This window comes from Mustela lutreola, chromosome 3, assembly GCF_030435805.1.
Source record: "Mustela lutreola isolate mMusLut2 chromosome 3, mMusLut2.pri, whole genome shotgun sequence".
Lineage (NCBI taxonomy): Eukaryota > Metazoa > Chordata > Mammalia > Carnivora > Mustelidae > Mustela > Mustela lutreola.
In genome coordinates this window covers 196,701,692-196,717,990 of record NC_081292.1, presented here as the reverse complement: position 1 = coordinate 196,717,990, position 16,299 = coordinate 196,701,692, and the positions used below count along the sequence as shown (strand labels likewise).

Here is a 16,299-nt window from a genome sequence, read left to right as displayed (position 1 = left end):
CCTGATGCGGGACTCGATCCCAGGACCCTGAGATCACGACCTGGACCTGAGCCGAAGGCAGCGGCTTAACCCACTGAGCCACCCAGGCGCCCAAGAGACTGTCTTTTTTCCATTGGGTGTTCTTACCTGCTTTGCCGAAGATTAGTTGATCATAGAGTTGAGGGTCCATTTGTGGGTTCTCTGTTCTGTTCCATTGATCTGTGTCTGTTTTTGTGCCAGTACCAGACTGTCTTAATGATGACAGCTTTGTGATAGAGCTTGAAGTCCAGAATTGTGATGCCACCAGATTTGGTTTTAATTTTCAACATTTCTCTGGCTATTTGGGGTCTTTTCTGGTTTCATACAAACTTTAGACTTATTTGTTCCATTTCTTTGAAGAAAGTTCCTGGTATTTTGATTGAGATTGCATTAAATGTATAGATTGCTCTAGGCAGCATAGACATTTTCACAATATTTGTTCTTCCAGTCCATGAGCATGGAACATTTTTCCATTTCTTTGTATCTTCCTCAATTTCTTTCATGAGTATTTTATAGTTTTCGGAGTACAGATTCTTTGCCTCTTTGGTTAGGTTTATTCCTAAGTATCTTATGGTTTTGGGTACAATTGTAAATGGGATCGATTCCTTAATTTCTCTTTCTTCTGTCTTGTGGTGTATAGAAATGCAACTGATTTCTATGCATTGATTTTATATCCTGATACTTTACTGAATTCCTGTACAAGTTCTAGCAGATTTGGAATGGAATCTTGGCTTTCCCACAGAAAGTATCATATCATCTGCCAAAAGTAATAGTTTGACTTCTTTTTTGCTGATTTGGATACCTTTAATTGCTTTTGGTTGTCTGATTGCTGAGGCTAGGACTTCTAGTACTATGTTGAATAGCAGTGGTGATAGTGGACATCCCTGCCATGTTCCTGGCCTTAGCAGAAAAGCTCTCACTTTTTCTCCATTGAGGATGATATTTGCGGTGGGTTTTTCTTAGATATCTGACTTTGATGATATTGAGGTGTGTACCCTCTATCCCAACACTTGGAAGAGTTTTGATCTAGAAAGGATGCTGTACTGTGTCGAATGGTGTTTCAGCATTTATTGAGAGTATCATATGGTTCTTGTTCTTTCTTTTATTAGTGTATTGTATCACATTGATTTGCAATGTTGAACCAACCTTGCAGCCCAGGAATAAATCCCACTTGGTCATGATGAATAATCCTCTTAATGTACTGTTGGATCCTATTGGCTAGTATTTTGGTGAGAATTTCCCATCTGTGTAAATCAAGGATATTGGTCTGTAATTCTCATTTTTGATGGGGTCTTTGTCTGGTTTTGGGATCAAGGTTATGCTGACCTCATAAAATAAGTTAGGAAGTTTTCCTTCCATTTCTATTTTTTGGAGCACTTTCAGGAGAATAGGAATTAATTCTTCTTTAAATGTTTGGTAGAATTCCCCTGGGATGCCATCTGGCCCTGGGCTCTTGTTTGTTGGGAGATTTTTGCTGACTGCTTCAATCTCCTTACTGATTATGAGTCTGTTCAGGTTTTCTGTTTCTTCCTGGTTCAGTTGTGGTAGTTTATATGTCTCTAGAAATGCATCCATTTTTTCCAGATTGTCAAATTTGCTGGTGTATAGTTGCTTATAATATGTTCTTATAATTGATTGTATTTCTTTGGTGTTGGTTGTGATCTCTCCTCTTTCATTTGTGATTTTATTTATTTGGGTCCTTTTTCTTTTCTTTTTGATAAGTTTGGCCAGGGGTTTATCAAACTTACTAATTCTTTCAAAGAACCCGCTTCTAGTTCGTTGATTTGTTCTATTGTTTTTTTGGTTTCTATTTCATGGATTTCTGCTCTGATCTTTATGATTTCTCTTCTCCTGCTGGGTTTAGTCTTTCTTTGTTGTTTTTTCTCCAGCTCCTTTAGGTGTAGGGTTAAGTTGTTTATTTGAGACCTTTCTTGTTCTTAAGAAAGGCTTGTATTATATATTTTCTCTCAGGACTGCCTTTGCGGTGTCCCACAGATTTTGAACCATTGTGTTTTCATTACCATTTGTTTCCATGAATTTTTTCAATTCCTTTTTAAATTTCCTGTTTGACCCATTCATTCTTTTGAAGGATGCTCTTTAGCCTCTATGTATTTGGGTTCTTCCCACATTTCCTCTTGTGGTTGAGTTCTAGCTTCAGAGCATTGTGGTCTGAAATATGCAGGGAATGATCCCAATCTTTTGATACCAGTTGAGACCCGATTTCTGACCCAGGATGTGATCTATTCTGGAGAATGTTCCATTAGCACTAAAGAAGAACATATATTCTGTTGCTTTGGATGGAATGTTCTGAATATATCTGTGATGTCCATCTGGTCCTGTGTGTCATTTAAGACCTTAATTTCCTTGTTGATCTTTTGCTTGCATGATCTGTCCATTTCAGTGAGGGGGTTGTTACAGTCCCCTACTATTATTTCATTATTGTTGATGTATTTCTTTGATTTTGTTATTAATTGGTTTATATAGTTGGCTGCTCCCATGTTAGGGGCATAGATATTTAAAATTGTTAGATCTTTGGTTGGACAGACCCTTTGAGTATGATATAGTGTCCTTTCTCATCTCTCATTATAGTCTTTGGCTGAAAACCTAATTGATCTGATATAAGGATTGCCACCCAGCTTTATTTTGATGTCCATTGGCATGGTAAATTGTTTTCTACCCCCTCACTTTAAATCTGGAAGTGTATATTGGGTCTAAAATGAGTTTCTTGTAGACAGCATATTGATGGGTTTTGTTTTTTTAACCCATTATGATACGCTGTATCTTTCGATTGTGGCATTTAGCCCATTTACATTCAGGGTAACTACTGAAAGATATGAATTTAGTGCCATTGTATTGCCTGTAAGGTGACTGTTACTGTATATTGTCTCTGTTCCTTTCTAGTCTACTACTTGTAGGCTCTCTCTTTGTTTAAAGGACCACTTTCACTATTAACTGTAGGGCTGGTTTGGTGTTTACAAATTCTTTTAGTTTTTGTTGTCCTGCAAACTTTTTATCTCTGCTTCTATTTTCAATGATAGTCTAGCTGGATATAGTATTCTTGGTTGCATGTTCTTCTCATTTAGTGCTCTGAATATATTACGCCACTTCTTTCTGGCCTTCCAGGTCTCTGTGGATAAGTCTGCTTCCAATCTAATATTTTTACCATTATGTGTTACATATTTCTTGTCTGAGGCTGCTTTCAGGATTTTCTCTTTGTCACTAAGACTTGTGAGTTTTACTATTAGATGACAGAGTGTGGACCTATTTTTACTGATTTTGAGGGGGTTCTCTGTGCCTCCTGCATTTTGATGCTTGTTCCCCTTGCCATGTTAGTGAAATTCTCCACTATAATTTGCTCCAATATACTTTCTGCCCCCCTCTCTCTTTCTTCTTCTTCTGGAATCCCAATTCTTCTAATATTGTTTCATCTTATGGTATCACTTATGTCTCAACTTCTCCCCTCATGTTCCAGTAGTTGTTTGTCTCTATTTTGCTCAGTTTCTTTATTCTCCATCATTTGGTCTTCTATATCACTAATTCTCTCTTCTGCCTCATTTATCCTAGCAGTAAGAGCCTCCTTTTTTTTTTTCTTAAAGATTTTATGTAATTTTTTTGACAGAGATCACAAGGAGGCAGAGAGGCAAGCAGAGAGAGAGGAAGGTAAGCAGGCTCCCTGCTGAGCAGAGAACCCAATGTGGGGCTCGATCCTAGGACCCTGGGAACACAACCTGAGCCAAAGGCAGAGGCTTTAACCCACTGAGCCACCCAGACGCCCCAAGAGCCTCCAATTTTTTTTTAAGATTTATTTATTTATTTGACAGATCACAAGCAGGCAGAGAAGCAGGCAGAGAGAGTGGAGGAAACAGGCTCCCTGCTGAGTGGAGAACCTGATGCAGAACTCGATCCCAGGACCCTGGGGCCATGACCTGAGCCAAAGGCTGAGACTTTAACCCACTGAGCCACTCAGGTGCCCTGAGCCTCCAATTTTTATTGCACCTCATTTATAGCTTTTTTGATTTCAGCTTGGTTATATTTTAGTTTTTTTATTTCTCCAGGTTACTTCTAGTTTTGGGCAATTATCCATATGGCTACTGTAAACATTTGTGTAGATTTTTCCATGGGCATTAGTTTTCAACTTGTTTGTGTAAATACTTTCACTCTGTCAGCACCTCCTCCCTTTCCCTGAGGCAGCACAATCTGGTTTATTCTCCCAGTTATTTTCCTTGGAGCCTATGGGGGGGTCTTCATGCCCTGTCGCTACTTCTTTGGGGAATGTGGGTGTAAACCCAGGATTGGGGGCCTGTCTGCTCGCCCCCTCACCCATCCAGTATCTTAGATTCCTGCCCTCTAGCACAGCCTCTTTCTGCTCTTCTTTCATCTTCAGCTAAAAAACCAAGTTCTTTGTGCTGTCTCTTACCTGTCTTACCTGTGCCCTATCCTCCAGCTTGTATTTAAGTCCTTGTCATGCCCCCCCACCCCCCACTCCCAGCTTCCCCTCTATCAAGTCATGTATTTTGTAAGGAACAATGACTTGGGGAAAGATGGGAAGGACAAAAAATCAATTTCCGCTGCTCCTTAGGTGTGTGAAGTGTTTATGCAGAGAAAAAAAATAAATAGAAAAATAATCCTGTTATGAACATGAATGTATAGATATGTCTGGTGAAGGTTCTTTGGGGTACATATCCAAAAGTGGACATGCTGGGTCATATGCTAACTGGAATCTTAAATTTTTGAGGAATTGCCATACTGTTTTTCATAGCGGTGTCTGGAACCTGTTACATTCCCATTGGCAGTGCTCAGATTTTTTTTTTTCCAATTTATTTGACAGACAGAGATCACAAGTAGGCAGAGAGGCAGGCAGAGAGAGAGGAAGGAAAGCAGGCTCCCTGCTGAGCAGAGAGCCCAATGGGGGCATGGTCCCAGGACCCTGGGATCATGACCTGAGCCGAAAGCAGAGGCTTTAACCCACTGAGCCACCCAGGTTTCCCCCCCCCCCCCGCCTTTTTTTTTAAGAGAAAATTCAACAGTGTCCATTCAGCTCAGTTTGGTGGCCACTTCTTTAGCCTTTGCCTTTTCAAGCTTGGTGATGCGAGCCACAGATTTCAGGCCCAGGATATTGCCTCCCCAGTAGCAGCAGATCTCATCGTATCTGTCATTATAATTGGTCCTGATGGCTTGCACCAGATTTGCCAGGGCTCTTTTGTCTTCCAAGGTGATCTGTGTGAAGGCGACAGTGGTGCAGGTCTTTCTGTGGACCAGACACCCCAGCCTCGCCTTCCTCTTGGTAATGCATTAGGGAACCCTCATATGATGACACAAAGCAAGCAGGAAAACCACTAGCTCAGTGGGATCCATCTCATGTGCAGCCACTACCAGCTGAGCCTTCTTGTTTTCCACCAGGGTGGTGACAGTGTTAACCCTGGCTTGGAGGATAGGCGGCCCCTTAGTGGGGACATCCACTTTGCCTACAGCTTTCTTCTCAGGCAGGGTCAACATTCTCTGATTCTTCTGCTGCTTTGTCTCTGTTCTGTGCTTATGGGCCAGCTTAAGCAGTTGAGTTGCTGTCTGGTGGTCCAAGGCCTAGGTGAACTGGTTAATCGCAGGAGGCACTTTTAAACATTTATAGAGAATAGTCCTTTGTTGCTACAGCCAGATGTAACAGGGCCATCCTTGCCAATACATGTTGTTTTCTGTTTGGGTTTTTAAATTTTTTGTTTTTGTTTTTGTTTTTTTGGAAGGGGAGGGGAAAAAGGAGAGGAAGAAAGAGAATCTTAAGCAGGGTCCATGCCCAGTGTGGAGCCTGACGTGGGGATTGATCTCCTGTCCTGAGCCAAAATCAAGAGTCGGACACTTAACTACCTAATCCTTTCAGGCACCCTGGGGCTTTTTTGTTTTTGTTTTTTTATAGTATCATCCCAATGGGTGTGAGGGTGTACCTCATTATAATTTCAAGTTGCATTTCTCTAGTGATTTTTGATGTTGAGCATCTTTTCATGTGTCTATTGGCCATTCATATAGTAGTTCTTTGGAGAATTGTCTATTCAAGTCTTTTGCCATTTTTGAATTGGGTTGATTTTTTGAATGTTGAGATTTAGGAACGCTATATATTCTGAATATTAATCCCTTGTCAGATACATGATTTGTAAGTTTTGTGAGTTGCCTTTTTGCTCTATTAATAGTGTCTTTTGATGCATAAATTTTAAATTTTCATGAAATCCAATTCGTCTGTTTTTACTTTTGTTACCTATACCTCTGTATCCTATCCAAGAAATCAAATCTACTGTCATGAAGCTCTTGTACTTTATTTTGTTCTAAGAGTTTTGTTGTTTTAGGTCTTACATTTAGTTTCTTGATCCATTTGAGTTAGTATTTGTATATGGTGTCAAGGTTCCAGTTTCATTCTTTTGCTTGTGGGTATCCAGTTTTCCCAACATCACTTTTTTGGGAAAAGTCTTTCCTTTCCCCGTCGGATTACATCGGGATCCTTGTCAAAAACATACATGTGAGGATTTATTTCAGGGCTTTTTTTTTTAAGATTTTATTTATTTATTTGACAGACAGAGATCACAAGTAGGCAGAGAGGCAGGCAGAGAGAGAGAGGGGGGAGAAGCAGGCCTCCTGCTGAGCAGGGAGCCCGATGCGGGGCTCGATCCCAGGACCCTGGGATCGTGACCTGAGCCGAAGGCAGAGGCTTTAACCCACTGAGCCACCCAGGCGCCCCTATTTCAGGGCTATTTTATTCTATTTGTCTTTATGCCTTTCTTTATGCCACTGTCACTGTTTGATTATTTATGCTTTGTACTAAGAAAAAAAATTAAAAAGTGTGAGTCTTCCAGTTTGGTCTTCTGATTTTGCTATATGGGGGTACCTTGGGATTCCATATGGATTTTTAGGAAGGGTTTTTCTGTTTCTGCAAAAAACATTAGGATTTTGATAAGGATTGCATTGAATCTGTAGATTGTTTTGGGTAGTTTTGATGTTTTAATGGTAAGATGTCCTCTGCTCTGTGAACATGACATGTGTTTATGTTTATCTCTTTTAAAGTAATCTTGCAGCAATTTTTTTTGTTGTCATTTTACAAGTCTTTCTCTTCCTTGGTTAAATTAATTCCTAAGTATTTTATTCTTTTTTTTTTTTTTAAAGATTTTATTTATTTACTTGAGAGAGAGACAGTGAGAGAGAGCATGAATGAGGAGAAGGTCAGAGAGAGAAGCAGACTCCCCATGGAGCTGGGAGTCCGATGCGGGACTTGATCCCGGGACTCCAGGATCATGACCTGAGCCGAAGGCAGTCGTCCAACCAACTGAGCCACTCAGGTGTCCCAATTCTTAATGCTATTGTAAATGAAACTGTCTTCATGATAATACTTTTTCATTATTTATTGTTTATGTATTAGAATGTACTGGATTTTTATGTGGTGATTTTTTTATCCTAATATTTTGCTGAATTCATTTATTAATTCTCATGGTTTGTGTTTAATCTTTAGCATTTTCTTCATATAAGATTATATCAGATGCAAACAGATAATTTTACCTCCTCTTTTCCAGTTTATGTGCTTTTTCTTGCCTAATAGCTTTGGTTGGAACTTTCAGTACTATGTTGAATAGAGGCAGTCAAAGTGACCATCTTTGCTTCATACCTGTTCTTAGAGGAAAAGCTTTCAGTCTTTCACGGTAGAGTATGATTCTGCTGTAGAATTTTTATGTATGGCTTTTTATTATGTTGAGGTACTTCATCCACGATCATTTAAGTTCCCTTAAAGTTACTTTAGCGAGAGAGCAAGGGGCTCCCAACAGTGGGACAAGGTGCACTAACAATGGCTGCCCATCTCTTTGTCTGCATTTCTGTATCAGAAGCAACAGTCAGTGATCAGAGCACAAATTCCTGATATTTGAAGGACAAGGTCCTTTTGCCCACCCTGGTTCCTTTAACTTGTTAGCTGGAGGTTCTGGGAAGATGTGCAGAGCTGCCTACCACATGAATGGTTGTTACTATGCTAATAATAGCTGAAATTTACCACAATTAATGAACATTAACTGCATTTTACTGTCCCATATCTTCCCCTGGAATTGGCAGCATTCAGCAGACTTCAGAGTTCCAGAATAAGTTTTATCCAGCACAGTTGTTTTCTAGGTGTGGAGACAGATTCCTGGTGCTTCCTTTTCTGCCATCTTCCTAGACTCCTCCATAGGGTCTTTGAATTTTATCTCTCCTGTACTTTTTCTTTTCCCAAAGAAGTCATGCCAGTCTGACTTCTTATATTAAAAACTGTTAATTTTTTTTAAAACTAGTCAACTTTATTCATTTACTTTTTATATATTTGTTTAAAATTTTTAAATTAACATATAGGGGTGCCTGGGTGGCTCATTCGGTTAAGCGGCTGCCTTCAACTTGGGTCATGATCCCAGAGTCTTGGGATCAAGCCCCACATCTGGCTCCCTGCTCAGCTGGGAGCCTGCTACTTCCTCTTCCTCCTCTGGTGGCTCTGCTACTTGCAATCTCTCTCTGTCTCTCTGTCAAATAAATAAATAGAATCTTAAAAAATTAACATATAATGTATTATTTGTTTCAGGGGTACAGGTCTGTTATTTCTGTTGTTTTTTGGGTTCTTTTAACATCTTTTGTATTTTATTTTATTTTTTAATTTAAATTCAGTTAATACATAGTGTATTAGTAGTTTCAGAGGTAAAGTTCAGTGATTCATCAGTCTTACATAACACCCAGTGCTCATCACATCACGTACCCTCCTTTAATGACCATCACCCAGTTACCCCATCCCCTACCCATCCCCTCCATCAGCCTCAGTTGTTTCTTCTGATTAAGAGTCTCTTAAGGTTTGTCTCCTTCTCTGATTTCATCTTGTTTTCCCCCTCCCTTCCTCTATGATCCTCTGTTTTATTTCTTAAATTACACATATGAGTGAGATCATATATTGTCTTTCTCTGATTGACTTATTTTGCTTAGCATAACACCCTCTAGTTCTATCCATGTCATTGCAAATGGGCCTCTGCTGTATTTTAGATAAATAGTATTTTTCATGTCACAGTGTCTCAGAAGTGAAAATTAATAGACTGTTTTATTATGCTAAGAATAAGATTGATGATGTTAGATGCAGGAAATGCTAGCATTATGTGTCCTGCCTTGTCTTGTAAAAATGAGATAACAATGAGGACCACGACCACATTGTAATTAAACATCACTTATTGAGCCACTCATTGCTTTAAACAAGATATATACTACGCATATGGAAAACCCAAAAGACTCCACCCCCAAACTACTAGAATTCATACAGCAATTCAGTAACGTGGCAGGATTCAAAGTCAATGTATAGAAATCAGTGGCTTTCTTATACACTAACAATGAAAATACAGAAAGGGACATTAGAGAATTAATTCCATTTACTATAGCACCAAGAACGATAAGATACCTGGGAATAAACCTAACCAAAGAGGTAAAGGATCTGTACTTGAGGAACTACAGAACACTCATGAAAGAAATTGAAGAAGACACAAAAAGATGGAAGACCATTCCATGCTCTTGGGTCGGAAGAGTAAACATTGTTAAAATGTCTATACTGCCTAGAGCAATCTATACTTTTAATGCCATTCCGATCAAAATTCCACCGGTATTTTTCAAAGAGCTGGAGCAAATAATCTTAAAATTTGTATGGAATCAGAAGAGACCCTGAATCACTAAGGAAATGTTGAAAAACAAAAATAAAACTGGGGGAATTATGTTACCTGATTTCAAGCTTTACTATAAAGCTGTGATCACCAAGACAGCATGGTACTGGCATAAAAGCAGACACATAGACCAGTGGAACAGAGTAGAGAGCCCAGATATGGACCCTCAACTCTATGATCAAATAATCTTCGACAAAACAGGAAAAAATATACAGTGGAAAAAGGACAGTCTCTTCAATAAATGGTGCTGGGAAAACTGGACAGCTATATGTAGAAGAATGAAACTCGACCATTCTCTTACACCGTACTCAAAGGTAAACTCAAAATGGATAAAAGACCTCAACATGAGACAGGAATCCATCAGAATCCTAGAGGAGAACATAGGCATTAATCTCTTCGATATCAGCCACAGCAACTTCTTTCATGATATGTCTCCAAAGGCAAAGGAAACAAAAGCGAAAATGAACTTTTGGGACTTCATCAAAATCAAAAGCTTCTGCTCAGCAAAGGAAACAGTCAACAAAACAAAGAGGCAACCCACGGAAAGGGAGAAGATGTTTGCAAATGACAGTACAGACAAAAGGTTGATATCCAGGATCTATAAAGAACTCCTCAAACTCAACACACACAAAACAGATAATCATATAAAAAAATGGGCAGAAGATATGAACAGACACTTCTCCACTGAAGACATACAAATGGCTATCAGACACATGAAAAAATGTTCATCATCACTAATCATCGGGGAGATTAAAATTAAAACCACATTGAGATATCACCTTACACCAGTTAGAATGACCAAGATTAACAAGACAGGAAACAACATGTGTTGGAGGGGATGTGGAGAAAGGGGAACCCTCTTACATTGTTGGTGGGAATGCAAGTTGGTGCAGCCACTTTGGAGAACAGTGTGGAGATTCCTCAAGAAATTAAAAATAGAGCTTCCCTATGATCCTGCCATTGCACTCCTGGGTATTTACCCCAAAGATACAGATGTAGTGAAAAGAAGGGCCATCTGTACCCCAATGTTTGTAGCAGCAATGGCCAGGATCTCCAAACTGTGGAAAGAACCAAGATGTCCTTCAACGGATGAATGGATAAGGAAGATGTGGTCCATATACACTATGGAGTATTATGCCTCTATCAGAAATGATGAATACCCAACTTTTGTAGCAACATGGATGGGACTGGAAGAGATTATGCTGAGTGAAATAAGTCAAACAGAGAGAGTCAATTATCATTTGGTTTCACTTATTTGTGGAGCATAACAAATAACATGGAGGACAAGGGGAGATGGAGAGTAGAAGGAAGTCGAGGGACATTGGTAGGGGAGGTGAACCCTGAGAGACTATGGACTCTGAAAAACAATCTGAGGGTTTTGAAGGGGCCGGGGGTGGGAGGTTGGGGGCACCAGGTGGTGGGTATTAGAGAGGGCACGGATTGCATGGAGCACTGGCGTGTGGTGCAAAAACAATGAATATTGTTACGCTGAAAAGAAATTAAAAATTAAAAAATATATATATAGACTACGCTCTCATGGTGAATTATGTACAGATGCTGGCTTTTCTATCAAGGCCTTTCAGTATAGTTGAGAAATATGTCTAGATAAGGGAACTGTAATTTCAAAGAGCAAAATGAAAATTCTGAAACTATACATATGCTATAATGGCAATAATATGTGCAAAACCAAACTAAGAATCTGCATACAAAAATAAAACAAACCTGAAAAGAAATAATCCAGAATGTAAATAGTTGTGAATATTTGGGTTGTGAGACTAGTTCTGATTTTTGTTTCTCCTTTGTTTCTACTTTGTGATATTTTTTACTTTTTCTATAATAAATAATTGCTAATCAGCATGTACTTCTTAAGCATTCTGTTTAGAGTAGCTAAATGATGCTTGAGGTGTGTTTCACATTCTTAGTGGAAAAACAGTTATGTAATATATTGATTTCAAGTTTTAATAAACATCATTTATATTTCCTTTACCAGCATGTATTTTCAAAATTCATCCTGAATAGATGAACATACATTTTTGGCACTATTCATATAATAAATATAATAAATAAAAAAAATTCTTTTTTTCCTCACAGAAATTTATCTAATGTGGAAGAAATTGGGACTTGCTCATATATTAATCATGTCATTACTATGACAACACTCTATATTCAGCAGGTAGGTGACTTAATATATTCCTTTTATTGCTTTACTGAGGGTAACTAGGTTTTACTTTTTAAAATATTATCGTAAAGTTAAATGTTTTTAGAAGAGGTAATCAAGAAATGAATTAAAATTTCCATTAGGTACTATATATTTCAGAAATCTTAAGCATATTATCTAAGAAAAGTAATTATTAATATATTTTATTTTAATTAAAAATGAAAGTGTTTTATAAACAGCTTTTATAATGACATAATTTGTCAATTTATGTATATTATATATATTATATGTTATTTATCATCAAGTATTCCTCTTATTGAAAACATATTCTGTTTTGCTATCCATTCAAAACTCTTCTTAGGCCATATTTAAAATTTGAAGTATTATGTGCAGTCCAGTCCATATGATTAACTGATGCTTTAAACTCCATTGGAACTTAGGTTTATTTGAATAAAAATGATTTATTAGATAATTAATAAAACATGTTGCCTTTAAATGATGTAGGTATGTTACGCAGTTTAATATTTCTGACTATAATTCTTTTTAAATTTTACTCCCAGTTAAAAAGCAAAAAGAAAGAGAAGGAATTGGCAGATCAGACATCTATTGAAGAATTTGTGATCCATGCATTGGCATTTTGTGAGAGTTTATATGATCCATATCGGAATTGGAGGCATAGAATTTCAGGGTATGTCTTATAAATCATAATGTTCACTTATAACCTGAATGTCGGGGCCCCTGGGTGGCTCGGTGGGTTAGGCCTCTTCCTTTGCCTCAGGTCATGATCTCAGGGTCCTGGGATCGAGCCCTGCATCAGGCTTTCTGCTCAGCGGGGAGCCTGCTTCCCCCCCACCACCACTGCCTGCCTCTCTGCCTACTTGTGATCTGTCAAAATAAATAAACTCTTAAAAAAAAAAAACCTGAATGTCATAAATATATGTAATTCTTCAATGCAGGTCTTATTCCCTGTGAAAGAAGTATGTAAGGTGTGTATAAGATCCTTATCTTTATCTCTGAGATATAGAACCATGTTAGAAGTAATGAAATTTCCTATAAACTCTTGTTTTAGAATTCTAATAATCTGATAGGAAAATTTCAAAGCACAGTAACATCAAGTAGAGTGTACATATTTTTCAAGGAAAGTTCTCTGTTTTTTTAAGCTCATTTCATGGGATGAAAATGATTTTAACAATATTTTGTCTCTTAATTGTGAAGCTTGTGTCCACTACGGTCTGGTCAGGAAAACGGAAATCATACCAGGTATTTTATAAGATATAATAGAAGGAAATTGTTAAATAGGTATAGAGGACTCAAAGAACCAGTAGGGATACTGATGTAATACAGAGATAGTGACTTCAGGAAGCAGCTACTTCCCTGGGGATATGGGACAAAAGGAAGAAACTGGAGTTACCTGAAACTATAAGTTTGGAGAAGAGCTCCTACAGTTGGGTCTCAGCCCTCTGTTGAAAGAGCATTGCTTAGCTGTGCGGGTATCACTGAGCAGCCGTGAGTAGGCTGGTGCTGGAATTACCAAAAATAACCTGAAGACAAAGAACCAGCTGTGAATGCCACAGTTAAGAACAGTTGGCTGATAAGAAAAGAAGGAATAAGAAATCAGTTTCTTTTTCACCCTTAGCCTTCCAGTCTCCGTTTAGTATGCACTATTGGTGAATCCCAACAGTGGAGTACCTGGAAAAAGAGAAGTATAGTTTGCAGAGTGCTTGTCACAGCATCACAAAGCAGATAGAATATAGGATGAAGGGTTTGCAGCTTAGTGACAGTAGTATAAATACCAGTTTAGGGCTCACAGAGAAGAGTTTTGAACTCATATCTTTATTACCAGTGGACACAGAATAGGAAGAGTGGTATCATCAACTATAGTCAGGCTACTTTTTTAGGTCTTCCAAATCTGCTATGTTTTCAATCTCAAGATTTTTTGAGATTGGAAAATCTTGTTTTCAGTTTTTCCATTTTCATTTTTAATTTAATCAACCTCCTTATACCAGCACACTTCCTGCAACTTGTCACTACTAAAATGTTTGGTGTTTATAGGCTTATTAGGGTCTTATACCCTCACTTTGAGTTGCCACCATTAGATAATGGTGAAGAAGTGATTAACTGAGAGAACATTTATGTAAACTATATGGTGGTACTTTGTTCTGTGTAGTGCTATTTTATTGAAATAACACATCCTATAGTTAAAGTAAGAAATAAAAAGTAGATATAAGAGGAATAATTACTGTAGTTATTAAATATAACAATCCTGGGGCACCTGGGTGGCTCAGTGGGTTAAGTCTCTGCCTTCGGCTCAGGTCATGATCCCAGGGTCCTGGGATCCAGCCCCACATCGGGCTCTCTGCTCAGCAGAGAGCCTGCTTCCTCCTCTCTCTCTGCCTGTCTCTTTGCCTACTTGTGATCTCTCTCTGTCAAATAAATAAATAAAATCTTAAAAAAAAATAACAATCCTATCTACTTATATTTACACGGTCTTTCCTTTATATGTTGAAAGAAGTTGTCTTTATTAGGTTTCATCATAGAAACAGAATCAGTAGGGGGTGTGTGCGTGTGCTCGGGTGTGTGCATGTGCTTGCATGTGCACGCATGCATGTACACGCATAAAATGAGTTTTATTATAAGCAGTTGCTTCATGTGATTTTAGAGGCAGACCAGTCCATATCTGCAATGTGGGCTCTCAGGTGTATGACCCAGGAAAGCCAAAGTACAGTTACAGTCTGAAAGCTGGCAGATAGAAAGCCAACGTTCTAGTTCTGGTCCAAATGTAGTCAGGCTGGAGACCCAGAACTGATGATGCAGATGAAGTCCAAAGACAGTCTGGTGGAGAACTCCCCCTTGCTTAGAGAGGCCAGTTTTTTTGTTCTGCTCAGTCTTTCTACTGACTAATTGAGCCATTTAGTATAGGGTAATCTCCTTGATCCATATTTGAGCAATTTGAATGTTGTATTTTTTTTTTTTTAAAGATTTTATTTGATAGAGAGACAGCGAGAGAGGGAACATAGCAAGAGGAGTAAGAGAGGTAGAAGCAGGCTTCCCGCTGAGCAGGGAACCCGATGTCGGGCTCCATCTCAGGATCCCGGGATCATGGCCTAAGCTGAAGGCGGATGCTTAATGACTGAGCCACCCAGGTGCCCCTGTATTTGACCAATTTAAATGTTAATCTCATCCAAAAACACCCTCCCAAGCTGACACATTAAATTAACCATCACATTATCCTAATAATTTTCTTGACTGTTCATTAATGGGAAGTAAGTCATGACTTCTGAATACTTCCTTGAATGCTTCCTTTTCTCCCCTTCCCCACCAGAGGAACAATATTGTGTTCAAAGAAATATTGCAATTTGAACCAGGGTTAAAAGGTGCTATCTAACAGGAGTCCTGCTTTAAAGAATAGATAAAAATAGTTTGTACTTATTATGTCAAAATACCAACATAAGCTGTACCTAGCTTTTGCTAACAGTGCACTTATGTTTTTGGAAATTCATGACTCTCAAATTTGTGTCAAGTAAACAGTTCTATTACCATTTACTTAGTATTGAATACTTCTTTTCTATTGAGCTTTAATATGTCTCTTTTCCCAGAGAGAAAGTGCTTTGAATTTTCCTTGACAAAGATGTTTTATCTGTCAGGATAAGACAGATGATGTTACAATAACAAACAAAAGGTTAGAATAACAAAGTTCTATTTCTTGTTCATGCTGTCTGCCATCTTTGGCAGGAAGCCCTCAGTCATCATAGTCCCTCAAGATCCTAAGCTAACAGAGGAGCAAGCATCTAAGGCTTTGCTAATTACCACTTGAGAAAAAAGAAGGCTCTGAAATGTCTCACATTAGCAATTTAATGCTCTCAGCTGGTCATGACACATCTTATTTTCATTCAGAACTCATTGGTCAGGATTAGTCCCACATCCCCATCTACTGCAGTGAAACCAAGAAGTTAGTTCTACTTTGACTAGAAGGGGTAGACATGGGAATCATTGGCAGACTGCACTGTCACTGCCTTTTGCCTCTGCTCATGACTCTTTGAAGATTGAAAGAGGCACATAACAGTGTTCATTTGTAGCCTTTCTACTCATTTATCACTATGGTTCTCAAAAAATCAGTGTTCTATTTTTTTTTTTTCCAGAAAGACTTATAATATACAGAGGGGAGGGGTTCCTTCTTGGCTGCTGCTTTCCTCATTGCTGCCAGCACATAGCTTAACTTCTCTTTCCTCTTGGCACGGATGTGTGTTTGCACAATTTTCTTGATGGACTTGAGGGCGCCCTTGCCCTTAGAGACCTTGAATACTCCATGTCACACTGCTCATATGGGGTGAAGCCACACACCTCTTGGATCGAACGAACTTGGTGTGCCTTAGGTTGCTCACATTCTTTGTAATCTTGTGGCCCTTGTTGAGGCCCATTGGCCATAGGTAGTGGAGAGCC

The 16,299-nt window shown here is 38.6% G+C and overlaps 1 protein-coding gene and 2 pseudogenes across 8 annotated transcripts in view; 1 reads left to right on the top strand and 2 right to left on the bottom strand.

Annotated features, from left to right (window-relative positions):
• The window catches only part of NBEAL1 (neurobeachin like 1), a 219,410-nt gene that overhangs the window by 42,783 nt on the left and 160,328 nt on the right, over positions 1-16,299 (top strand). For all 8 annotated transcript variants that reach the window (XM_059168361.1, XM_059168360.1, XM_059168359.1 and 5 more), the window contains 2 exons: positions 11,793-11,874; positions 12,420-12,547. In XM_059168361.1, coding sequence (XP_059024344.1) covers positions 11,793-11,874; positions 12,420-12,547 — 210 coding nt within the window. The remainder of the gene's footprint in view (positions 1-11,792; positions 11,875-12,419; positions 12,548-16,299) is intronic.
• Positions 5,053-5,700, bottom strand: LOC131827723 (large ribosomal subunit protein eL8-like; annotated as a pseudogene).
• On the bottom strand, positions 15,980-16,277 carry LOC131827722 (large ribosomal subunit protein eL36-like; annotated as a pseudogene).